This window comes from Engraulis encrasicolus, chromosome 14 (assembly GCF_034702125.1).
Source record: "Engraulis encrasicolus isolate BLACKSEA-1 chromosome 14, IST_EnEncr_1.0, whole genome shotgun sequence".
Classification (NCBI taxonomy): domain Eukaryota; kingdom Metazoa; phylum Chordata; class Actinopteri; order Clupeiformes; family Engraulidae; genus Engraulis; species Engraulis encrasicolus.
Genome location: NC_085870.1, coordinates 33,523,620 through 33,550,457, shown reverse-complemented (window position 1 = coordinate 33,550,457; position 26,838 = coordinate 33,523,620). Strand labels below are relative to the sequence as shown.

Genomic DNA, 26,838 nt, shown 5'->3' with positions numbered 1-26,838 from the left:
CCACCCCCCGCACAGCAAAGGTCAAAGTTCTGGACTTGCCACCCACCCTAATGACCATTGACCCATTAGGCCTGCCCCCTGGCACTGGACTGGTGGATAATCCATTGTTAGACTAATTGTTCTACTAAATGATGAGCAACCTAAACCCCCTCCTCTCTGACATCACAGCTTAAGAGAATATATAACCAAATGCACTGTGCCCCTTCACAGAGAGAGTAGAGGTTTCCTGCCGGTCACTGCATCACAGGAGTGAAAGGCACGCCACTCATTTGCTGTTCTTTCAGACCATGAACGTCATGAACAAAGGCACAGAAGGAGAGAACTTTTACATCCCCATGTCCAATGCGACAGGGGTGGTCAGGAGTCCTTATGAGTACCCGCAGTACTACCTTGTCAATGTATGGATTTACAGGCTTATGGCTCTATACATGTTTTTCCTGATCTGCACGGGTCTGCCCATCAACGTGCTCACGCTGGTGGTCACAGCCAAGCACAAGAAGCTGAGACAACCCCTCAACTATATTCTGGTCAACTTGGCTGTAGCTGGAACCATGATGTGCTTATGTGGATTTACTGTCACTTTTATCACGGCTCTTAATGGCTACTTCGTTTTTGGACCAATGGGCTGTGCCATCGAGGGTTTCTCTGCTACTCTGGGAGGTGAGACCCGGACTACAGACAGCACACAAAGAGAATACTGTTTAGCCAAGTGGGAGAATAGCAATGCAGTGTGGGCTTTAAGTTCTAAATAGAATTGCTGGCTAAATGTGTGTGTAATTGCTTTCTACAGTGTAAAAAATGTTTCATTTCATCAATGAGAAAATTATTCAAATGCAGCTACTGGTTTGCACTTGCTTTACACTCACTTGTTGATGTTCGGCAATGTGCATGGCAGTAATGTAAACTTTTGTCACTGTGAACTTTCACTGATACAAGGCTGTCACACTCTCTGCAGGTGAAGTTGCTCTGTGGTCACTGGTCGTTCTGGCCGTTGAGAGGTACATGGTTGTCTGCAAGCCCATGGGCAACATCAAATTTGGCAATGCCGCTGCTGGCACGGGAGTACTTTTCACATGGATTGCTGCATTGTCTTGTGCTGCTCCCCCACTGTTCGGCTGGTCAAGGTGAGGAGAGGGGCGTGAACACAAAATCAAAGCGTGGGTTTCATTTACTGTGCAACCTATCCGACCACTGATCCATAGCTGAGACTTTTGGGCCCTCAGAGTACTTACCACATATCAACAAGTTAAATGGTTTAAATTGAACGTCAACAAACCTGATGCTATGTTTCACCGAGCACTTTTTTCCAAGAGGGGGCAATTTTTTAGCACCACACTACACTACACAATGCCACACTAATTCCCATTATTGGATTTCTTGTGCTTATTTCATTCTCATTAAAAGCTCAAAAGTACTTTATTCTGTATAACTAGAGGATACCTTGATGGATGTTTTTCATGTTAATGTTCTTGTTTTTTTATTTCATGATGATTGTTATTTATCATTACACCTCAAACAGGTACATGCCTGAGGGAATGCAGTGCTCCTGTGGGCCTGACTATTACACTCTGAACCCTGCCTATGACAACGAGTCCTATGTCATCTACATGATGACCTTCCATTTCCTTGTCCCTGTTGTCATAATTTTCTTCACCTATGGATGCCTTGTTCTCACAGTGAAAGCGGTATGACTCATTTTGCTTCGACTCAAGATTCATAAGACAATTCTTATTTAAGATCATGGCATATCTGACCACTGGAAATGGAAGTAATACAGACATGGCCATGCAGACATTCTGAAAAGGACAGAACTTGAAAAACAAAATTAATTACATTTACTGTCTAGTAAATGCATCATTACAGTGACATTTGTTGTAGTTAAGTTACGCATATAAGGCTCCCCTCTGAATCTCATATGGTACTCACTCAAGTGTTAATCTTACCTTAGGCCGCAGCTCAGCAGCAGGACTCAGCCTCCACCCAGAAGGCCGAGAAGGAGGTGACACGCATGTGTGTCCTGATGGTGGGCGGCTTCCTGGTGGCATGGACCCCCTATGCCAGCTTTGCTATGTGGATTTTCTACAACAAAGGAGCAACTTTCAATGCACTGACAATGGCTCTTCCTGCCTTTTTCTCCAAGACCTCAGCCGTGTTCAACCCTGTTGTTTATATAGGAATGAACAAACAGGTAAGGCGATTTAAACTGCTGATTGATTTTATTGACAAAGCATACAGTACATTTTGTCTGTGTGTGGATGTGTGTGAGTGAGAGAAATTATTGTCAATGTCTAATTTATATGTTTTAGTTAAACTGCACATTGGAGACTGGTCAAGAGCAATTTCAAACCTCTGTGCTAACCCTGTTACATAGACGAAGTGCACTTGACTTGACATTTTGACAAACAATACTACTGACTCATTTTACATTAGAACAAAGGAAGAGTTAATCTTTTTAAGCTTCATGAAGTAACGTGCTCTTGACTGCCACTATTTTTTACATTGTCTTTTTGTCTTTTGTGTCTTAACTCATTTTTGAACACTTTGTATATATTTTCTCTGTGTTTTTAACTCTTTAAGCTATTCTCATTCTTCCCCTTTTCTGTTTCTGTCTGTTTTATCCCTCTCTCCTTTAGTTCCGTGGGTGCATGATGCAGACAGTCTATGGCATTACCCCAGAGGATGAGACTTCAGTCTCACAGAGCAAAACAGAAGTGTCCTCAGTGGCTCCTGCATAAACATATTCACTTACAGTCTGCTTTATATTTGGTAAAAGAAAAAAACCTTGGTTTTGCTCAATCGATTTTTGAAATACTCTGAACAAACCTCTTTTGTTAAAAATGCACAAGAAGACTGTGACCCATTATCATTAAAAAGTGATCAAAGAAACAATGTAAAACAAAAGGGCAAGACATGATTTTTGTTATTTTTTGATTGGCCACTTTGGGAATTCAATTGGATGTTTCATTTATACACATAACAGAATGTACTATCATTTCTGCCATCACAACTGTCGTGTCCTATATGGATGTTTTGGTTAAACTTTTTTTGTTCACAGACAATTGTTTTACCACATTTCTTTCTGTATATATTTTGTAAACAAAAACAATGTTAGTTAAATGATTGCAATTAAAAAAAAAAAAAAAAAGAATAGAATAAAGAGAAATACATGCTTTGATCTGGTGATTGATGTGTGATAATTTCATGTGGGCCTAAGTACAGTTGAGGACAATTTTATTAGCCCCCCTCAGTGCCGGTGATAGTGCCCAACACGTTGACTTTGGATTTTTAAAATGTTTCAATGAGTTTAAACAAAAAAGAGCAAAAATAGCAAGGACAAAATTATTGCCCCCCTAGTCAATACGGTGCCATTTATAAACCCCAACGCCATGCTCTTTGATTAGTTGTTTACTAGGTTGGCACATGTCCTACAAAATTGATTTTGGCCAATTTCCCCATTACAAATTGTTTAGCTGGTCCAAATTGCATGGATGTTGAGCATGGACATTGATTCTCAGCACTCATCAAAGACTATCTAAAGAATTCGCCTTTGGCTAAGCCCCACCCTCTTTAGTTACAGTTGTTAGGTTGGACAGATAAACTTTCAATGCTGAGATATCAACGTGATTTATGCAGTGACTGCAAATCGCAGCAGTTACTCACTCCTAATCAGTCCCTCCAGTTTTTCGCGATTCAGCGATAGCGTGGATTCATGCAAATTCAATGATATTCCGCATAATTTCACGATGCCACGTAATTCCTGTAAAGCCGCATTTTCCCCGCAAATTTTCCCCTTTGTCCCCTTCAACATTCTGTGGAGTTTATAGGCAGCTGGCATCCAACATGCATACCTGTCAACTTTGAGCTCCCAAAATCCGGGAAAATTCCCATATTTTAAGCCAAAATCCGGGAAATTTTCTAAAGGCCAAATTTTGACAGTCAACGGGATGACAGAGACAGATCGGACGGTGCGTTCCACTCTGCTTTTCACAACAGCGCGCATGCAAAGACAGATCCTGTCTAAAATCCCTCAGCACACGTTTTGCAGCGTGGATAAACAATGCAATGAAAACAAAACTATGAAATGAGCGCAATTCTTGTTGTTTTGTCGCACAAGTTGCCTGTTCGTGCAAAACTTCGTGCTGGTAGGCCTACATGTTGTGATGGTTAATCGCATGATTCACTGTTCCGAGGCTGTGTTATGCGTTGCATGAACTTTCTGAGGAAAAGAGTGGGCGCACAAGCGCTACGGAGCTCGAGGTTGATAGCTCGTATTTTCAAGGAACTTCAATTCTTGGTGGTATCTGGCATACCGTCTTCTGGCAGGTAGCTTGATAAGCAAGACCCTCGTCTCTCTCTTCAAGAGGGGGTGTGGCTCGTCGGACAGGGACGTGGGTAGCCTATAAATAGCTGGACCGACTGTGTTTTTTGATAATGTGAAAAATCCGGGATATTTCCACCTGAATTACCCCCATGGCCAAATGTAACTTTTGTAAATGTAATTTGTGTTGGGATTTCTACAGAAAATTTAAAGGAAGTGTGTTTCTGAATCTCTCTCTCTTCAGTCTTAAGCCTGCTTAGACTGATTGTGGTTTTCAGTTACCAAAAAAACCCAGAAAGGGGCGCAAAATCTTTGCAAAAAATGAGAAAATGCATTTTGACCGCAAAAATCAGAAAATCCCAGTGCAAAATCCTGGAGGGACTGCCTAATAAATAAAAAAAAAACATCTGTTCATAGTATTGTGAATGCAAGTATTTATTTCCTGAACTGTCATGCATCACAGCTTAAGCTGTTATGGACTCTCATTCTCACATGGGTATCGATAGGCATTGTAACCAGCACCATGGTAAGCTAACTCACATATCCTTGAGCCCTGACTCAAACTTGCTTGACGAAAACAAAAATCACACAACGTGATGGCTGTAGACTTCTTCAAAGCTACCACAGCAATGTGTAACATTAGCGTTTGCCGTTTATATCTTCAGTAGCCTAACAAAATCACGTTCATCAGCTGCTAGTCAAAACAATCCTGACGTGACCGATAGTTAACTTTGCTAGCGGTGTTTCTTCCTCCGAGCTAGCAGTTAACATTGAGTACTATGAGACCAGCTGGCGGCTAACTGGTCTCATAGGACTCAATGTTAACTGCTAGCATGGAGGTAAAATTCGCACTGCCATAGCCAGGGAACGGTTGCAAGTACAGGAGAACGGTAAGACCCTATTATTTAACTCAAGGGGAGGTGTAAAATAAGCTTATTTCCAAAAATGGGACAGTGTCCCTTTAAGCCTAAGCATCGTTATTGGGAGACACACAACAGTCATGGCAGAGGAAAGGAGCGCCCTTACTCCTGAGACACTCAGTGCTCTTGTCAAAAATGGTACTTTTCAAACCAAAAAACCCTCTAAGGGTAAGTCGGACGTATGGAGAATATTTTTAGTGGTTGTTGATGGCGATGGAAAACGAACAAAAGTTTGCCTGCTGTGATTCATGCAAGGTGCTGGGTTATGATGCGCACAAGTCGGGAACATCTGGCCTGAAGCGACATACATGTCCCATCATGAAAGGACAAACACCAGTGTTGGGGGTAACGCGTTACTAAGTAACGTCGTTACGTAATTTAATTACTTTTGGAACATAACGCATTACTCTTAAAATTTCAGTAACGTAATTACAGTTACTGCACTGCTGTAACGGTCGTTACTCGTTATTTAAGCCTTTAAATCATCTTCAAGTTTGCTGTTATTAGTTCTAGATGTGCAAAGCTCTCTGTGTCTGGTCTGCTACTTCAAGCACTGCAAACACCACCGGGCCTGGAGACCCAGTGGAATTCCACCGTTGACATGCTGGAGTCTGTCTCGCAACAGCACGATGACAACTATTCTGCTGGATAAAAACCAATATGACAAGATAAGGCGCATCAACAAAAACACACTGGCTTCATTGGTAACGTTTTTGAAACCATTCCGAGATGCCACGCATGATCTGGAGTCAGACAACACAGGGTTGAGAGCACAGCTCTAGTTCTGCCGTGGTCCGTCAAACTGAGAGGTCACTGCGAAGCAGCCATGGCAGACCCCCTCTTAACCCCCATAGCATCTACCTGCGCAAAGCGCTTGGATGACCTGCTATCGCCAAATACCCCCTTAATTGGGATTAATGTGTTGTACAAAATGGCAACCTTTCTTTTTATTTTATTATATATATATATTTTATTTTTTGCTATACACAGAACAAAGCACATATTGACAAACATTTATCAGAGTCTTTGAAATGGTATTACAATACAGTGCATAGGAGGCATTCGGGTCTTGCAATACAGGAGTCAGTCTTCTCCTCTTATGTAGGACAATAGAGGATCCCAAATCTTGTGATAGTACTTCATTTTGTCCATGTTGTGATACCTGATCTTCTCCAGGCTCAACACATTCCCCATTTCCCTTAGCCACATTTCGTAGCTTGGTGCAAAGTCACTTTTCCACATCTGCAAGATCATTTTCTTTGCCACAACCATTCCTAAAGACACAGCTTGAGCCTCAAATGTATTAGCCAAAAGAAGAGCCCCTGTCCCTCCCAAGATGGCAACCAGTGGGTCTGGTTTAAATGTCTTCTTGAAGGCTTTAGAAAAGCATTGAAAAATATCATACCAGTAAGATGACAACTTAATGCAAGACCAGAGAGTATGGGCAAGTGTCCCATCAGTAATTTTACATCTGTTACAAAGTGGTGATGTTGATGGGTCAAACTTGTGAATTTTGGTTTTACAATAATACAAACGATGCAATGTCTTGAATTGTATCAGGTTATGTCTAACATTAACTGAGCAATCATTTATATTTTCTAAGCATTGTTCCCAAAACACTTCTCCTATCTCTTCATTTAACTCAGTAGCCCATGCTTGTCTATGGGCAGAGGAATCCTTGGGAGTCATCTCTAGTAGGGAGTGATAGAAATATGAGACTGCCCCTTTATCAAGGGGGTTGAATCTGTTTATCATGTTTAGGGTTTCATGGCAGGGTTTGATGTGGAAACTGGGAATGTGTTTCTTTGTGAATTCACGTATTTGAAAGTATCTAAAGAGATTAGACGCTGGAATGTTATACAAGCTTTGAAGCTGAGCAAAAGAGGCAAAAATGCCATCTATATACAATGAGTTCAAGTCACTTATTCCCTTCTCAAGCCATGTTGCAAATACTGCATCCGTTTTGCCAGGGGCGAATGCATGGTTATTGCATATTGGGCTGTCTAAATAAGTGCTGGGTGCTTTTATGTATCGTTTAATGTGACTCCATATTTTCAAGGTGTCAGCAATGATGGAACTCCCGGTGAATAATGTTTTGTTGCATTTGGTAGGGCTGTTCAGCAGGGCAAGGAGTGAGGTGCCATTGCATAAAGCACGCTCTAGTGTCAACCAAGCTGGGCAACCTTCTATGCTGTCTTGAGGCCCGCTTTTCCACCAAGCAATAGTAGAGAGTGTAGCGGCCCAGTGATAAAGTTTGAAAAAGGGAAGCCCAAAGCCTCCTTCACGTTTGGGTTTGCACAGATGCTTTTTTGCTATGCGTACTGTTTTATAGCTCCATATAAAGGGTGTTATTATTGAATCAAGCTGCTTGAAATATGATTGAGGAATATAAAATGGTATACCTTGGAAAAAGAAAAGGAATTGAGGCAACACAACCATTTTAATTGCATTTACCCTCCCAACTAAAGAGATAGGGAGAGATTTCCAGAAATCTATGTTTTGTTTAAGTTTATCGATTCGCTTCTGCCAGTTGGTTTTCATTAGATCATTTGGGTTTTTCGTAACAGTAATACCCAGGTAAATAAAACTAGTATAGGCTTTTTTGAGGGGAATACTTTCAAAAAACTCTTCATTGTATTTATCTGAGATTGGCATCAGTTCACTCTTATCAAGGTTTATAGTAAATCCAGAGAAAGACCCAAAACCCTCTATTAATTGTAGGAGTGGATTGACATTTGTGGCATAGAGACATATAAAAGCATGTCATCTGCATATAGGGAAAGGTGGTGTTTGGTTCCATTGACAACTATTGGGGCTATGTTGGCATCATGTCTAATACTGATAGCTAGTGGTTCTATGAGAATGGCAAAAAGAAATGGTGACAGGGGGCATCCCTGTCGGGTTCCCCTGTGTATAGGGAATGGAATAGAGGCCGTCTGGTTGGTTATAACAGAAGCTGATGGTTGAGCGTAGATTATCTCTATCCATTGCCTGAACGCAGTTCCAAACCCAAATTGTTCCAAAGCCTCTTGCATGTAAGGCCAGCCCATTTGATCAAACGCACGCTGCGCATCCAATGAGATGATGGCTGCCTCTGTGGTGTGTTTACTGTACATAATATTGAAGAGGCGGCGCAGATTAAAGTGTAGTTGCCTCCCTGGCATAAAGCCAGTCTGATCAGAATGCACAATATCACAAATAAACTTTTTCAGTCTATCTGCAAGAATCTTACCCAGTATCTTGGTTTCTGCAGGCAGCAGTGAGATTGGACGGTATGAGGAAGCCAATAGGGGATCACGTCCAGGCTTTGGGATAACTGCTATACTAGCATTGTATAACGTGGGTGGAAGCACAGCAGTTTCCTTAGAGTGGTTAAACATGCGCATTAGTAAAGGCGTCAAATCTGGTTTAAACTTCTTAAAAAAGTCCATACTAAAGCCATCTGGCCTTGGGGCTTTATTAGTTGCAAATGATGAGATGGCAGAGTTAAGTTCAGTTAGGGTAAGGTCTGCATCTAGTACTTCAATCACCTCTTCACTGAGTTGTGGCAACTGTATTCTGGCAAAAAATGCTTTCATTTTTTCTTTATCTATGTTGCCTTGCGATTTATATACTTCTGAGTAGAATTCCCTGAATCTGTCGTTTATCATCTTAGGGTGGGTTAGTGTATGGCCTGAGCTGCTTTTAATTTGATAAATAGCCCTTGATGATTGCATTTGCTTTAATTGCCTGGAAAGTAAGTTATGTGGCTTTTCCCCTAGTTCAAAGTGCTTCTGCTTCATGTGTGTCAGCAACTTAATAACATCTTTTGAGAGTAGGTCATTATACTCATATCTTAGCGCCACAATTTCGTTTAACAATTCTGTATTAGTATTAGATACCTTGTAGCTGTTCTCCAACTCAGTAAGTCTTTCTTGTATGTCTGCTAACCTTTTTTTAGTGCGCTTTCTTTCAGAAGTTTCATATGATATTATATCCCCTCTGATAACCGCTTTCAGGGTCTCCCACAGTGTAGAATCATTTACATCACCCCTGTCATTTGTATTGAGGTAAAAAGAAATTTTCTCTGTTATATATTTGCAGAATTTTTTGTCCTTTAAAAGGGAGTTATTTAGTCGCCAGCTGTATTTTACCTCCTCATGGTTCAGTTGAAGGTCTAATGATACCGGGGAGTGATCAGATATCACAATATTATGGTAGCTAGAACCAGAAACTGAAGAGATTAAATTGAAGTCCAAGAGGAAAAAATCTATTCTTGAGTAGGTTTTGTAGCCTAGAAATCTAGACGCCGTACAGCAAAAAGCTGTACCAGGGTCTAGGAGAGCTGGGCAGCAGTGTGGGCGGGATAAACGGTTGCTTCAGCACTCAACGCCACGCAATTGGATGGCAAACAACCAATCCCCACACACTTCTGTGTAACGTCACAGCTGTCTTGTGAAGCGGCAACTCCGAGGCGTCGTAGCAGTGAATGCACAAACAAGTTTCCCAATAAATCGTGTTTTCACTTACATAGTTCAAAAATGCCTCGTTTTCAACCACACAGCCCTCCTTGATCAACCAGCGAAATGTTGAGCAATTTGGGGCTTGTTAAATGGTCATATTTATGATTGTTGTCAACATGGCATGTTCGGTGTTAGCTAGCTAGCTGTATACCCAGCCGGCCGGGGAGCGAGCGTCCTGCGTTGGGAGCGACAATCAGGGAATCTGCGTGTGATGACCACAGCCACAAAAGTGTCCTAATAAATAGTGTTTTCACTTATACAGTTCAAAAATGCCTCGTTTTCAACCACATGGCCCTCCTTGATCAACCAGCGAAATGTTGAGCCATTTTGGGCTTGTTAAATGGTTATATTTATGATTGTTGTCAACATGGCATGTTCGGTGTTAGCTAGCTAGCTGTATACCCATAACTAATACACGGATACCAAGCTCTGTGTAATTGACGACAGATTGGCTAGCCGCTAGCTCGGTAGACTAGGTGTCATTCCCATCTATTTAGTAGCTATTAAGCGACTTACAGACTTCCAAAGCTCCCAAATGTCTCGTTTTTAATGACATGGATCTTACTAGAATTTGGGGCAGGCATATAATACAAGGCTGTTATTGACGACAGGTTAGCTAGCCACTAGCTTGGTAGACTATGTAATTCCCATCTATTTAGTAAGCTACTCAAAGACTTTCAAAGCTCCCAAATGTCTCGTTTTTAATGGCATGTGATTGTGTCTTATTAGAAATTGGGGCAGCAATTTCATTCTACACCTACAGTAGTGGTCTGATAATAGCGTGTGATCTGGTTCTGTAAAATGCTCAACTTAGCTTACCGAGCTAGTTTAAAACATCGAATGATCAAATGGTAATGTGTTGTGATTTGTGTCCGATAAGTTCATGGTGTATTATTACATTAATCCATGTCAGACACGAAATGTATTATCATCCAGGCTTTTTAAATTAAGTGAACTCGTGCTGTACGTAGCACGGACGGACACCATGCTTCTTCTTAGAAAGTTTCCTGTTTACTAAGTAGCCCGGCCCCCCTCGCGATTTGATTGGCCCTGTCATCGGATAACTTTCAGCCTCGCTAAACTACCGGGGTCCGCTAGACTGCCCCCGGGAGCAAATTCAATTTGCGGTCGCTAGGGGCGTCTAGATTTCTAGGCTATAGGTTTTGTGTACTGATGAGAAAAAAGAGAAATCCTTTTTTGAGGGATTCAGCAGTCGCCAGATATCCACAAGATTGTAACCTTTCATTAGGCTGTTAAGCGTGGTGCTACTTTTGGATTTCTGTAACTGTGGTCGTTGTCTGTCGACCAGGGGGTCCACCACTGAGTTAAAATCTCCAGCCATGACCACCTTAGAGTCAGAAAGGTTTGGTATAGCCCTGAAGAGGGTTTGAAAAAACCCTGGGTCATCAAAGTTAGGCCCATACACATTAATTAGTGTTACTGGCATTTGATTTAGTAATCCTCTAACAATCAAATATCTCCCGTTTTGGTCAGTAATTGTTTGCTCATGTTGGAACATGGTTCGTTTGTGTATAAGGATAGCAACTCCCCTCGCTTTGACTGAAAAATTGGATTGATATATTTGTGTTGCCCACTGTAACCTTAAAATCCTGGCTGCAGTTTTCTTTATATGTGTTTCCTGAAGGAAACATATATCAGCTTTGAGTGATTTTAAATGCGCATAAATTTTACCTCTTTTTACCGGACTATTCATGCCCTTGACGTTCCAGCTTACTATTCTGACTGCTCCTAAATTACGTGTGTTATGATCTCCTACCGTTGCTCTGTGAAAACACAGATGTTAATTTTTCAAAGACTGTGATAGTTATTAACATGTTTGTGCTTGAGTAAACAAAATAACAAAAGACCAACGCGAGAAAAGAACATTCTCGCCTATCCCTCGTCCCATCCCTCCCCTTCCCCATCCCCTTCAGCTCCATCATCTCAAAGTCAACGTCAGCAACGAATGTAATCGCGAACTCACGTTCCATCTTAAAGCCGACTCAACAAACTTCTAGTATAAATCTGGTGGCAATGTCAAATAAACCTCGCGTGCTGTTTAGCAGTAATACTCATCAAAACAAAAAGAAAAGAGGGAAAAAAAAGAAAACAGACGGTCAAACGTCCTGAAGGCATAGCCTACAATGTTCAAAGGATCAACGTTACCGTATGGTTACTGGGCATGCACGTTTAATAGTCACTCAGTCTCTTCCTCTGCCGCGGCCGCGGGTGTGTCTTGGCTCCAGCCATCCACCATTTCCCCTAGGAATGCATTGGCATCCACAGGAGACTCGAAGATTTCAGTAGTGTTCCCAGCCGTGACGATGAATTTGGCTGGGTGGCGAAATCCATACCTTATCTTCTTGGTCTTGCACTTCTGTTTGATGTCTGCGAATTTTTGACGTCGTTGAATGATGTCCGGTGACAGGTCTGGGTAGATGAACACTGGTTTGTCAGCATACTGCAGGCCAGAACTTTCCCGTGCGAGCTTAATCACGAGCTCTTTGACAGACAGGTGGTGGAATCTCACCGTGATGGGGCGAGGCTTCGGCTTGGTGCGCTTGCGGTCCGTCCGAGATGTCGAGTTTGAGTTTGAGTTCCTAAATGCATAGTCAATTCGGATGGGCATATTGAAATGTTCCTCTCCCAACAAAGTGGGAAGTAGATTTGACACAAAATCGGACAGCTTGCCACTTTCCGCCTTCTCTTCGATGCCCACTATGCGAATGTTCTGTCGGCGTGCCCTTTCTTCCATGGAGCTTAGCTTGTCTTGATGTTCCTTGCATTGGGCAGCTAGGATAGCATACTGTCCTTCCAATTCTTCAATTCGCTTCTCGTGGGAGATAGTGGCTTCCTCCGTTGTGATCACTCTCGCGTCTATGCTGGACACCTCAGTTTTCAGGTTGTTGAAAGTAGTGCCCAACTCCGTAAAGCGCCTATCCACATTGTCACTGAGGGTGCTAATGGCGGCTAGCACATCTTGAATTGTAGCACCTGCGTCTGTTGCCTCGGTCTCTTCTGGCTTCGAATTATTGCCTTTTCCTGAAGGGAGACCTTGTTTTCTTGTCACGGTTTTGCCGTACATTGTTTTATCATTGGTTTTGATGAGTAAAAAAGTAAATAAAGTGTCAAAATGCGAAGTTTAACTTCGAAGTTTGTGGAGCTCTCACAAAACACGTCTACTCCATAGAACCCTCGACTCCGCCCCCCACAAAATGGCAACCTTTCTGGTTCCCAAACTCCGCCATCTGAAGATGCTCAACGACAACGAGAAACAACTTGTCACTGACTGTGTGAAGGAGCTGATCGATGACCTCAGACTAAACATCCGTGATGACGAAGGAGATTCAGAGTCACCGCCAACAAAAAGGGTGACTTTGCAGGAATTCGCTGAATGGGAGGATGCAGGCACAAGCCACTTGGAGGTTCCTCTAAACACGGAGATACAGGACTATTTAAATGTCAAACTTGATGGAGAGGGATCACACGGCCCCAAATATGTTCTGCTCTGGTGGAAGAAGCATTGCCACGAATTTCCCACTCTGAGCAAATTGTCACGCCATGTTAGACCAGGAGCCCAGGGGGGTCAGCCTAGTTGGGAAGATTACCAATTTTTATGGGTACTATGATATCAGCAATAAAATGGCCTAAAATATGTAGACTCTCAAGTATCATTTCATTCTTTTGAGTTTTATTGTCTTTTTGTCCACCACCTGCTATTCCTTTATCATTTGCAGTGTAAATGTGACTATTACGTATATCGGGTTTTATGCTGAAATAATGATTAACACATTAACACAGAGATTAAGACACTTCCCCATACAATGTTGACCAAATGGATGATATTAAGTTCTTGTCTTTGACATTTGACAACATTTGAACTGCATTTTTGGTCATAATTGGCAATGAAATGGCCATTCAAGTAGGCCTATCTTTTAATCCTTTCGGGTTATATTTATTTTTCAACACCTGATCTTCATTCATAAGTTACATTTAAAAGTGTATTAAGAGTATTAAGCTGGAATTATGACCCACAGGGTTCATTTGTAACCCTTCAATGGACCTGAATGGAACCAACAGATTGCAACAATGATACAATTCATTGGGCAGTCATGGGTAAATTGGGCAGTCATGGGTAAGCAGTTAGAGCATCAGACTTGTATCCCAAAGGTTGTCGGTTCGACTCCCGACCCGCCAGGTTGGTGGGGGTAATCAACCAGTGCTCTCCCCCATCCTCCTCCATGACTGAGGTACCCTGAGCATGGACCCGTCCCGCCGCACTGCTCCCCAGGGGCGCCACTGAGGGCTGCCCCTTTGCACGGGTGAGGCATAAATGCAATTTCATTGTGTGCAGTGTTCACTTGTGTGCTGTGGAGTGCTGTGTCACAATGACAATGGGAGTTGGAGTTTCCCAATGGGCTTTCACTTTATTTCTTTCAATGGAAGTTAACTTTTGAAGTAAACCACAGAACAGAGAAAAGGTAACCCATTTTCCCATACAATACTGACCCAAGGAATGCAATGATCAATTTTTGGCCTTTTATCAACTTTTAAATGCGCTTCTGGACAAAAACTGCCTTTTAAAAAAGCCCTAAAATCTATAGAAATTAAACTGTCATTCTATTTTGGAGGATCACAGCAGCAAGCAACCCATCCACACTAGTGTTTTGTAGGTGCATGACTACCTGAATAATGCACTATCTTGATCCAAGTGACCAGATTTGTAAAGTTTGTCAGCCAAGAGTGTGTTTTACACTGGCATGTTTCTCTGTCCTGTACATTTGGCATAACAAGCCAAACAGTCTATGTCTACAGAAAAAGGTGAAAGATACATCTTCATGTTACAAATTACATGTGGAGGTTTTGCAATAAGAAAAAGGAAAGAATATACGCACACCACAGATGCTCCCTTGTCGTGAGACACCTGACGAAGACCTTACAGGTCGAGACGTTGTGTGAGCTTTTCACACGTTAAATGATGACAAGGGAGCTTCTGTGGTGTGCGGATAGTCTTTCCTTTTTTCTTGTGTGTTCTTTTATGTCCTGCACCCACGGCAATTGCTTTTTGGGATGTGCCTTTACCTCACAAATTTGTGACTTATTTCTCGAAAATTTCGACTTTGAATCTCAAAACTTTTGACTTTATATCTCAAAACTTTTGACTTTATATCTCAAAACTTTCGACTTTATTTCTCAAAACTTTAGACTTTTACATTTTGACTTTATTTCTCAAAACTTTCGACTTTATTTCTCGAAAATTTCGACAAATTCGAAAATTCTGAGTTTCTTTCTCAGAGATTTGCAAAATATTTCTCTCTTATTGAGACTAATGCTCTTCCGTACATACCAGACATCGTAGTACCCATAAAAATTGGTAACCTTCCCAACTAGGCTGACCCCCCTGGGCTCCTGGTCTATGTGCTCTGTGTTCCGACATCCAGCACACCATCAGAACGCGCTTTCAGCATCTGTGGTCGCATTCTGGAGCAGCGACGCAGTCTGCTGAAGCCCACATCGGTCAACAACATTCTTTTCCTCCATGGACATGTGTAGTAGCACAAAAAACTATCGGTGATACCAAGTGAAATTATTTCTGTTTTATGAAAATGAGCAAGTTGTTAAAAGACTCTAAACTAGTTCCTTTTTAAATTCTCTTTTCAATTATCGCGGGCATGGAAAGCGCTTGTATTTTCGTTATCTTATGTATTTATTTATTTGTGTTAATTTAAGCATGTTATTTTTTTAAGCTACTGTTTTCAGTTTTTAGATAAAGGTTGTTGGCCAATCTTTTCTACAGTAAATTGTTTCCAAGTTTTTGCATCATCTTTAACGTTCTGAGTGACAATAAATGCACATATTGGAAACAAATTGATTTTGCTGTTTATTTTACTGGTGTGTGGACGTTAAATGGTTATTAACCAAGATGATGATGATCAAACTTTTGATTTACCCCGGCGAGGCCTATACGCCCATCCTTTAGGACAACTGAGTTGGTTTAGTAAATAAAGACAGAAAGGTTCATTAAGACACCAAGTGCACAGCACTGCACACAAATAGAAAAGCAAAAAGGAAAACACAACACTGCAAACAAACAAGGCTAACTAAGGTGTAGTGGGTACATCCACTAAAACATAGGCAAACCAAAGAAAATAAATAAAAGTAAACCAAACGGTACACTCCAAAACAAAACACTTCCCGTCATGGGGAGGTATGAAATCCAAGGCACTCTTCGTCTTCATTAAAACGCTTTTAATTAAATGTAGCTAGTTCATATTTGAACAGTTAAAAGTTGGCAACTTGTTTCGGCCAAGCATTGGCCTTCATCTGGGCTTTAAAAGTGTTCAAACTTCCCCTTACTTCCCTTTATGCATTTTGCGTCATGCTTAGGTGCGCGTCTCCAGTCCATGCGCGCCGGTAACGTGCGCGCCAATTGAGGCAGTCGGTTCATATTCAAAATAGGGAGGCGGTGCACTCGGAGGGTCACAGGCAGCCTCAAAATGAATGGCAGTGAACGAGAAGCCAGCGTATTGACGGATAAAACTAGCTGTTTTGAACTTGTAATAGTCTGGGGAAACTTCCTTCAAAGTTCACAGCGTGCCTCGTGAATTCAGGGAAATGACAACAAAAGTGGGACAAACATACGTACATCCAGATGACCACAAGCACTTGTAGAATCCACAGTCCCCCCCATCAGCTCAGTTTGACAGCTGTCAGAACGCACCCAGCGAACGGAGCATTCGGAGGGTACACTATTTGTAAGCACATGGCAATGGCGGTGAATAAGAGACATCATGACTGCAGTTAGGGGCGCTGACGAGAGCGCAGCCCATTCATTCTGAATGTAGTCTGCAGTCCTCTGTTGCGGCCCCTACAGTGCAGTACCTGGAAAAGTGGCGAGTGGAACCTCTCGTAATAGAACTTCTCCGGGAGCGTTTTGACAGCTGTCAAACTGAGCTGACGGGGGGGACTGTAGCCTGGTGAAGCAGCGCCACCCGCTGGACGGCAAAATGTTTTGTTATGTTATGTTAAATTAGACATCCACATTTAGTCTGGTTTATCAGGCTAGGGGGACTGTGGATTCTACAAGTGCTCGTGGTCATCTGGATGTACGTAGGCTGTGTTTGTCCCACTTTTTTTGTCATTTTCCTGAATTCACGAGGCAGGCTGTGACCTTTAAAGGAAGTTTCCCCGGACGATTACAATAGCAGAAAGAGCATTGGGGATGTGTTTGTGCAGAATATTAATAATTTTATTGTATCTTTCAGAAATGTCACACCAATGATGTCACACCACAGGACACATTTTCCCAAAAATGTCGAATTCCATGGACCACAGACATCTCCATTTTTTTTTTTTTTTTCAATTTTCAGGAATTGGAATACGTTTCCTCCTTTAAGTGTGTTAAGGCCTTAAACGTCAACCACCCAAATAAAGAGTAAATAACGAGTACACACACCACACACAAACAAACTAAACTAAACATCATGTCAAGAGTCTGCCCTGGGGATAGGCCAGCTCAAGCATTAGTCTAGTAGATACTCTCGAAAGAGGAAGGTCTTTACTTGTTTCTTGAAGGCTGCAAGAGATGTGCTTAGTCTTGCTGCCTCTGGCAGACTGTTCCACCACTTGGGTACAACAACGGAGAACAATCTTGACTGGGAGTACTTAGAGCGACTGGATGGCAGAGCCAGATGGCTTGTGCTGGATGAGCGCAGTTCTCTTCCAGTAACATAAGGCGTTAGTAGGTCCTTCAGATAACATGGGTCCTTTTGGGTTGATTGAATATCAAACGTGCCGCCGCATTCTGGTTGAAGTTTTAGCACACAAGCAGGTAGACCTGTCATTGTGTAGAATATTGTGTCAGCACAGGTCTGATATTCCGTACGTTGGACATCTGGAATCGACAGGTCCGGATGACTGAGTTGATGTAGTTGGAGCATGACAGCTCATCATCAATCATGACGCCAAGGTTTTTTGCAACTTTTTTGGGGGTCATCTTGAGGTTGATGTTGTGACTGAGCGACTCTTTAGCTGGGATCACCAGGAGCTGTGTCTTGGACAGGTTCAGCTGTAGGTGGGGGTCCTTCATCCAAGTTGACAAGTCGGTGAGGCAGGCAGAGATGCGTGCCGAAACCGTGGTGTCCTCTGGACGGAACGACAGGTACATGTGGGTGTCATCAGCATAGCAGTGGTAGGAGTTGAACCATGAGTGGACAACGCCAGTGATTCCCATGGGCGTGAGTATCCTCAGAAGGATCTTGTGGTTGACTTGTGTTAAAAGCTGCAGACAGGTCTAGTAGGATGAGGACCGAGGATAGTCCTTCCGTTCTTGCAGTCCTTAGAGCTTTAGTCACTGAGAGTAACGCAGTTTCAGTTGAATGTCCACTTCTGAAACCAGATTGTTTTGGGTCCAGTAATACGTTCTGGTTTAGGAAGTTTGTGACCTGCTTTGCAACTGTCCTTTCTAGCGTCTTGGATAAGAAGGGAAGCAGTCACACCGGTCTGTAGTTTTCTACATGAGCAGGGTTCAGTGTAGACTTCTTCAGTAGTGGTGTCACCCTTGCTTGTTTGAAGGCGGAGGGGACAGTGCCGGAGGAGAGTGAGGAGTTCATGATGGATGTGATGGCTGGGACCACTGTTTGGGCAATGTCTTGAAGAAGGTTCGAGGGCACTGGGTCTAGTAGGCAGGTAGTGGGACGGCTTCTTGTGATGAGTTTGGGAATGTCTTCTTCAGAGAGTAGAGTGAATTCATGAAGTGTTGCAGGAGTCAGCATGTTTGCCAGGGGGGTATCTTCTGGGGGGGGAGGGCGGCTCACCGAATTGCTTGCTAATATTGCTAATAATTGCTAATATACATGTCCTATTGTTCTCTTATCAGTCGAATTTCATTCGACTACTCTCTCTATGGAGTATATAAAAACTCCCGATCGTAGCACCAGCACCCAGGGGTCGCTTACCGCCAGGTCTGCTGTGCAGAGAGAAACAAGCCCATGATCACAGTGAAACCCTGTGTAGTATTGTGGACCTTGTTAATGACCCACACAAATTAATTAGGCTATTTTTGAAGTAGTAGCACGACTACGCCACTGGGGGACGTCCACCCCAGAATATATTTGAACTCACAAGTAAAGCACACAGGTTCGTAAAGGAGGCAGGAACAGGATGCAAGGTAACGGTAAACTTTCTTTTTATTTTCACCAGGCTGTTTACCAGAATGCCAAAATCTTCTTTTCACTAGCAAAAGTTATGAACAATGGCTTGACACGGACAAACAAGGACATTCGAGTGTACAGAGAAGGCTGCACCTAATTCAGCCTATGCCCTAGCCAAGAGGTTCCCAAACCCTTAAAGGGTTATGCCACTATTTTGGGGCTTAATACAGTTAAAATGGCCAAGACAAGTTAAAAGAGGGTGCTTTAAGACAAGTTAAAAGAGGGAGCATGTCGCTAAGCTAGTGAAAGTCAATGGATCCGTATAGCATGCCAACCTACCCAACAAATGAAATTCCAGACATAACCCAGGTCATCCGCTCGTGGAGTCATAACGTCGCCATGGGAACCGAGTCCGCTCGTGGGGCTGTTTACATTTTTCGAAAGACTTTCCGTTTGTCCTCGTCTACTCTTGTCTACTGATTGAAGCTTACCGCAGCTAAAATACACCATTCAATAGTGTATTATTGCAAGTCATCTATGAGATAAAAGTGTTTACTTACTCCACTGACGGAGTGAAGAGTCGTTGTGAACGTCGAAGGTTTTAAACCGTGAAGATTATTTGTAAGTATCTTTCAACTGTGTGGCTAGTCGGTCGCTAGCATTTTACATAGCAACCAAACGTTACGGTTAGCAACATAACGATCCGTTTATAATTTCATGTCTCTTGTGTTCATAAAACCAAAAGTGCTGAAGACCGGATTGGTGTGATGTCCGAGTCCAAACCCTGTATGCGTTTCTCTCCACTTTGACGTCTGGTGAGTGATTAATTTAGTTTTAAAAGCAGTCATAGGGCTCTACTATACCGCATTGCACGTAGTTTCACTTCAATTGTTCTGAATGTATGGAATCATTCTGTATTATAATGTGTGTGTTATATGTATGTATTTACATCTTGAAGAGAACCGATTTTAATGTTGTTTTGGCCTGTATAGGCCGGGTCTTTTCTTTGGATTGATTCCTGTTCGAGTGAATTCAGCTGCTGTGCGATCGCCTTCAAGTACTACCACGAAGGCGAACCGCAACAGCTGTGGCGAGCCTGGCATTCAGATAAAAACAGTTGTGAACTGAATGAATGAACCTCTTTATTTTGTTTTGTTTTGTTCTTCTCCTTTTGTGATACAGTGTACTGAACGATCCACTATAGTTTAAATTATCTGTCCTATTTACAGAATTCTATCTACTCACCCGGGTGATTTAGCCTGCAAGTTGTTTGATTAATAGCGCCTACTGTAGGCCTATCTGATGAATGTAGCTACAGATTTAAATGTCTGCACCTTGTATGTAGATAGTTTATTGACTGTAATCATTCTTGTTATTTAATTATTTATTTTATTTGAATCTACAGATTCTCTTTTATTTATCTAATTGTTGTTTGTTTATTTATGTCCATCTTATTGGACAGATATGCACTAAGTTATTCACTCACCAATTTATGAAATATTAATACTCTCCTACTTATCATCTTGATTATTCTTAATACAATACTTTTAACTTACAAACTCCGTCTGTGTGTGTTTTGCTTTTGCTCTGTGTTGGTACACTCCTTTCTTTAGTAGCGAGCCTAGGTTTTATTGATGCGCAACGCAAGCCCAGAGGGTAAAGACAATATTTTGTCAAAATAGTTAGAAGTAGGTTACAATTCTGGCGAGAGCCTGCCAGGAGAGAGCAGTGTACCAACAAGAGTAAAACAAACCAACTACAATCAGGGTAGAATAATGGAAATAGTAATAAGCGAACAGATTGACGTCCCAAATTCTGTTATTGTCACCGGATTAACCCACACGGAAATAGATGAAGAGGTAGGAAATCATCTAAAACAGTACGGTTCAATAAATAGAATACTAACTATTGATAACCAAAGATCAGAGTTTCATCTCTGCTCCATTGTAGAGTACGCCTATAACACTGCAATGCACACATTAAGACCCTCACTTCCGCTAGTCTTCGAAAGTTCAGCTGACGCAAACATTATTTTTTCTGTACGCTCTTTAGACAGTGTTTACACTAGTACCGCCAGTAGTAACGCTACCAAGGGCTACCTTGAGGAACTGCAAGCCATTGCCAATAAGAGTGGAAGGTCTTTTGAACTGGTGCTACAAGAAGAGCTTATGAAGATGCAAAGAGGAAAAGATGTGTCCATTCCTGCCATTAGTAGAGAGTCCAAGAACGTAGAAGTGCCATCCATGCAGCAACCCTCCCTCCTGCTGGGACCAGTGTCACCTGAATTAGTTAAGACCTTGCCAACAGTGTTGCCACCGTCTCCTTCAATTCACCATGGTCAGGTTGGATCGAGGGCATTTACACAAGCATCACCAACACATGCTGTTTCCCTGCCGCGTCAGACTACCATGAGGAGACCACAGTCATTGCCCTCAACTATAACAATTAACAACCCGTCACCATCTGCTATGTTGACAACCGCCCTATCTTCTCAACTGCCTGTTAACTTAAACCACCGCCAAGGCCCTCTGTTGAACAAAGACAGAGGCGACTGTGAGACAGCTGCAGTGATGCCCCCAGCCATTACCGTGAATGATGTGAATCCACCTGCTGTACAACGTATGGTTGTCGAGCATGTAGTGCGTACCAACGAAGCTCTAGCTCCAATGCCATCCTCCTTCCGTCTCAGACCCTTCTCCGGGAAAATTCCACGTCCAAACAGTGAACTTGACTATGAAACCTGGAGGGCAAATGTTGATTTGATCTTAACCGATCCATCCATGTCTGACCTGCATAGGACACGAAAAATCCTAGACAGCCTATTGCCCCCAGCCACTGACGTCATTAGACATGTCAACCCCCATGCCTTGCCATCAGTGTACCTTCAGCTGTTAGATTCAGTCTATGGCTCAGTAGAGGATGGAGATGAGCTGCTGGCGAAGTTCATGGTGACGCTGCAAGACCGCAATGAAAAGCCATCCCATTACTTAAACCGCCTACAAATCGCCTTGAGTGCTGTAGTCAGGCGAGGTGGCATTTCAGAGACTGAACGGGACCGTTACCTCCTAAAGCAGTTCTGTCAAGGATGCTGGAATAATGTGCTGATCTCTGACCTGCAATTAGAACGAAAAACTGCAGTACCACTGACTTTCACTGAACTGGTTTTACTCATCAGAACGGAAGAAGATAAACAAGCCAGCAAGCAGAATCGCATGACACAACATCTTGGACTATACAAGCAGAGTCCTGCCATTCCAAAGATGAGAGCTACAACACAACAGCTCACAGCCTGCAATTTCCCCACAATCGAAACAGAGATCACTGAAGCAGAATCTTTGAGGAGGCAGATTGATCAGATGCAAGCACAGATTGCTGTCATGCAGACTACAACACCATGTAAAGCCAAAAGCAAGCATTCTGAAGACACTGAAATGAACATGTTGAAAAGGCAGATTGCTGATGTTAAGGCACAGATTGCAGATATGAGAGTAGTTCAAGAAGCCCACAATGACCATCTAGAGTCAGCTGAAGTGAAAGCAATGAGACATGAGCTTGCCATTCTACATGCACAAGCACAGGTGAAGCCCCCACAGAATTTGAACCATCAGGCACCATTGCCCATGCATGCTAGAGACTTCTCCATGACGGCACGACAACCATCTGGCAGGGCTGGAACCAGGCACCCAAATTCAGAGCTGACAGCGAGAGGCAGACCTAGGCCATGGTATTGCTTCCGATGTGGAGAGGATGCTCATCTGGCCAGCAACTGTATGAGCGAACCAAATCCTCCTCTGGTTGAAGAAAAACGACGACTGCTGAAGGAGAAGCAAGAGCGATGGGACCAGCAAAACGAGATCACTGGAAACCGTCAGTTAAACTTCTAGGAGCCCCTGTTGCAGGGCAGACAGGGACTGAAGGCAAAATGAAGAGCCCTAGAAATTCCAGAAGAGTAGTTAGCAAATCTAGTAATGTTAATACCACTTACCCCATCTCCACACCAAAGCTAGTCGGAACCAAATGCACTGCACAAGTGCAAATTGATGGTCACAAAGTTAATTGTCTATTAGACACCGGGTCCCAGGTGACCACTATCCCACTGTCCTTTTTCAAGAGTCATCTGTCCCATCATAATCTGAAACTGCTGAAAGATCTTTTGGATGTAGAACTACAGATAGAAGGAGCCAATGGAGAGGCTGTTCCTTACCTTGGGTATGTGGAAGTGAACCTTTTGTTCCCAGAGGAGTTCTTGGGGAAAGAGATTGCGGTCCCTACGCTAGCATTAGTGGTTCCTGATATGAACAGTGTACCCCAAGTCCTCATTGGCACAAATTCACTGGATGTCCTCTACTCCAACTTTGTGGAAGACCATGATTGCCGACCTCAATCTTTTCTTCCTATAAAGTAATCTTGAAAGTCCTTGAAGCACGGCAACGGCAAACCAGTACTGGAGTTCTTGGATGTGTGAGGATGCAAACCGAAGTTTCTGCGGTAGTACCAGCCGGTCAAACCATTGTTATGGGAGGGAAAATCCATATGAACAATGCTCACACTGACAGATTTGTCGTTGTAGAGGCTACCTCTAAGCCCTCTCTTCCTAGGGGACTGCTGGTTGCTAACACCCTGAACAGCCTCCCTGTCAAGCATTCATGTTCTATGTCAATCTTGCTGAAGAATGAGACACAACATGATATAAGCATTCCCCCAAGAGCAGTGTTAGCAGAGATCCATGCTGTTCAGCAAGTGACGGGACCCGAATCATCCACTCTCTTGCCCGCTGCTGACATAAAACCCATGGAGTTTGATTTCGGTGAGTCCCCCTTACCCCCAGAGTGGAAAGAGCGAGTAACACGATTGCTCAATAGCATGCCCGATGTCTTTTCACAACACGACATGGACTTTGGTCATACGGATAAAGTTAAACACCGTATTAAGCTAAGTGACGAGACCCCCTTCAAGCATCGGCCTAGGCCCATCCATCCACAAGATGTAGACGCTGTTAAGAAACATCTTAATGAGCTGTTGGAGTCTGGTGTCATTCGTGAGTCTGAGTCCCCCTTTGCATCCCCTATAGTAGTTGTTAAGAAGAAAAATGGATCAGTGCGATTATGTATTGACTTCAGAAAACTCAACTCACAGACCATAAAAGATGCCTATGCTTTGCCAAATCTTGAAGAGGTGTTCTCATTGCTCAATGGATCTAAGTGGTTCTCAGTCCTTGACCTTAAATCAGGTTATTACCAAGTAGAGATGGAAGAAGCTGATAAGCAAAAGACAGCATTTGTCTGCCCTCTCGGCTTTTGGGAATTCAACAGAATGCCACAAGGAGTTACTAATGCTTCAAGTACATTTCAAAGGCTAATGGAACACTGCATGGGAGATCTCAACCGTAAGGAGGCACTAGTCTTCATTGATGACCTCATAATCTTTTCTGATACCTTGGAAGAGCATGAGTCAAGACTACTCCAAGTCCTCAAGCGATTGAAAGAGTATGGGTTGAAATTGTCATCAGAAAAATGCAAGTTTTTCCAGACCTCAGTAAAGTACCTTGGTCATATCGTTTCACAGCATGGGGTTGAGACCGATCCACAAAAAATTGAGGCACTAACGACCTGGCCAGTACCTGAAAATCTAAAAGAGCTGCGCTCTTTCCTTGGTTTCTCCGGATACTACAGACGATTTGTGAAGGACTATTCTAAGATCACTAAACCCCTCAATGACCTCACTGCTGGTTACCCACCTCTAAGGAAGCCTGATAAGGGAAAAACAACTGCCCGTTACTTCTACCCATCTGAATCCTTTGGCAAGAGATGGACTCCAGAATGCCATGAAGCTTTTGAGAACATCATTAACAAGCTCACTACAGCACCCATTCTGGGGTTTGCAGATCCTAAGCTCCCATACATCCTTCACACAGATGCAAGCACCACAGGTCTCGGTGCAGTGTTATATCAAGAACAGGATGGGCAAATGAAGGCTATTGCTTTTGCAAGTAGAGGACTATCTAGGAGTGAAGCTAAATACCCTGCTCACAAATTAGAATTCCTCGCTCTCAAGTGGGCTGTTACTGTTAAGTTCAGTGATTATTTATATGGTACTGATTTCACTGTGGTCACTGACAGTAATCCTCTAACTTACATTCTGACGTCAGCTAAACTGGATGCCACAAGTTATAGGTGGTTGTCTGCTCTATCAACATACAGCTTCAAGCTTCAGTATAGAGCAGGGGCTCAAAACCAAGACGCAGATGGAGTTTCGCGCCGTAGTCATGGAGAGCTTCAGGATGACATTGCGTCAAGAAAAGAACGTGAAAGGATTAAGCAGTTCACTCTACACTGTCTCAAAGATCAAGAAAGCCCAAGCGTTGTTCTCCCTGACGCCATAAAAGCCATCTGCGAGAGGCATGATGTTCAGTGGTCACATGAGTGCGCTACACACCTTAATCCATCTGTTACACTTGTGGAATCACTTGCTATCCACTCTGATGCTCTACCCAGAGGGTTCCAGCAGGAAGATGACCATGGACTTCCTGTGATCGGTAAATGGACTGAGGACGAGATGAGAGAAGCCCAAAGAAATGACCCTGAACTCAGAATCATCATTGAGCATAAGGAGTCCGGAGATATGCCATCTCCCTCACTGAGGCGGGAGCTTCCAGACCTTGCCTTGTGGCTCCGAGGATGGAATCGATTACAGATGAAGAATGGAGTGTTGTACAGGACCAGACAAGAGCATGGACAAGTCACACATAAGCTGGTACTACCAAGTCAACTCAGAGCCACAGTCTTAAGAAGTCTTCATGATGATCTAGGTCATCTAGGCATAGAGCGCACTGACGATCTAGTAAGATCAAGGTTTTATTGGCCCAGAATATCTCTGTCTGTAGAACACAAGATCAAAACTTGTGAGCGCTGTGTGCGCCGGAAGAAGACAACTGAAAGAGCAGCCCCTTTGGTAAACATCAAGACTAGCAGACCGCTGGAGTTGGTCTGCATGGACTTTTTATCCTTGGAGCCCGACCAAAGTAACACCAAGGATATATTAGTCCTGACAGACCACTTCACCAAGTATGCAGTTGCAGTACCAACGCGAAATCAGAAAGCGCAGACCGTGGCCAAGTGCTTATGGGAGAACTTCCTAGTACATTATGGCTTTCCCGAGAAACTTCTGAGTGACCAGGGTCCTGATTTTGAATCTCACACCATTAAAGAGTTGTGTTCCCTTGCTGGTATTCAAAAGATTAGAACTACCCCTTATCATCCCAGGGGAAATCCAGTAGAACGATTCAATCGCACTCTCCTTCAGATGTTGGGCACCTTGGAGAACAAAGACAAGTGTCGTTGGAAAGAGTTTGTCAAACCCCTTGTGCATGCCTATAATTGCACTCGGAATGACGTAACTGGATTTAGTCCCTATGAGCTGATGTTTGGAAGACAGCCTCGACTGCCAGTTGATCTGGCATTTGGACTACACACAAACAGTCAACCTAAGTCCCACTCCCAGTACGTGCATGATCTGAAAGACCGGTTAGAGGAGAGTTACCGTGTTGCCACTGAGAATTTCACAAAGATTGCTGACCGTAATAAACTTCGCTTCGACCGAAGAGTAGTTGAATCCAGTCTTGAACCAGGTGATCGTGTCCTCCAGGGAAATGCTGAACGCCGACCTTAGTGAAGCAAGAATCTTGACCCGGCCAGATGAAGTGCAATTGATGGAAGAACAGATCAGAGATGTAAATCATCCAACGCCTTCTCTTACTCAGGCACACCTCGCTCCTGCCAACCTGACTGAGAGGACCACAAGCTCTGCCGTTAGACCGTCATTTGAAGGAAATGGATCCATCTCTGATCTAGAGAGGTCAACACAAGCTCCTGTGGAGCCTATGCCAATCGAAAGAGATGCGCTACTTGCTACCAGGTATGGTGTTCTAGATGAGCACAATGTTCTTC

The 26,838-nt window shown here is 43.1% G+C and overlaps 1 protein-coding gene across 3 annotated transcripts; it reads left to right on the top strand.

Annotated features, from left to right (window-relative positions):
* The first annotated feature begins 278 nt into the window (after window positions 1-278).
* On the top strand, window positions 279-8,671 carry LOC134462447 (green-sensitive opsin-1-like). 3 transcript variants are annotated; one of them, XM_063215483.1, is made up of 6 exons: window positions 288-660; window positions 956-1,124; window positions 1,520-1,685; window positions 1,949-2,188; window positions 2,634-2,711; window positions 8,124-8,671. In XM_063215483.1, exons 1-6 carry the CDS (start codon window positions 288-290, stop codon window positions 8,196-8,198), a joined length of 1,101 nt encoding a protein of 366 aa, XP_063071553.1. In that variant the 3' UTR covers window positions 8,199-8,671. The 3 variants fall into 3 exon arrangements, with proteins under 3 accessions (XP_063071555.1, XP_063071553.1, XP_063071554.1); XM_063215484.1 differs by lacking the exon at window positions 8,124-8,671 and adding an exon at window position 2,378 and having other exon boundaries at window positions 2,634-2,683; XM_063215485.1 differs by lacking the exon at window positions 8,124-8,671 and having other exon boundaries at window positions 279-660; window positions 2,634-2,735.
* The last annotated feature ends 18,167 nt before the right edge of the window (window positions 8,672-26,838 follow it).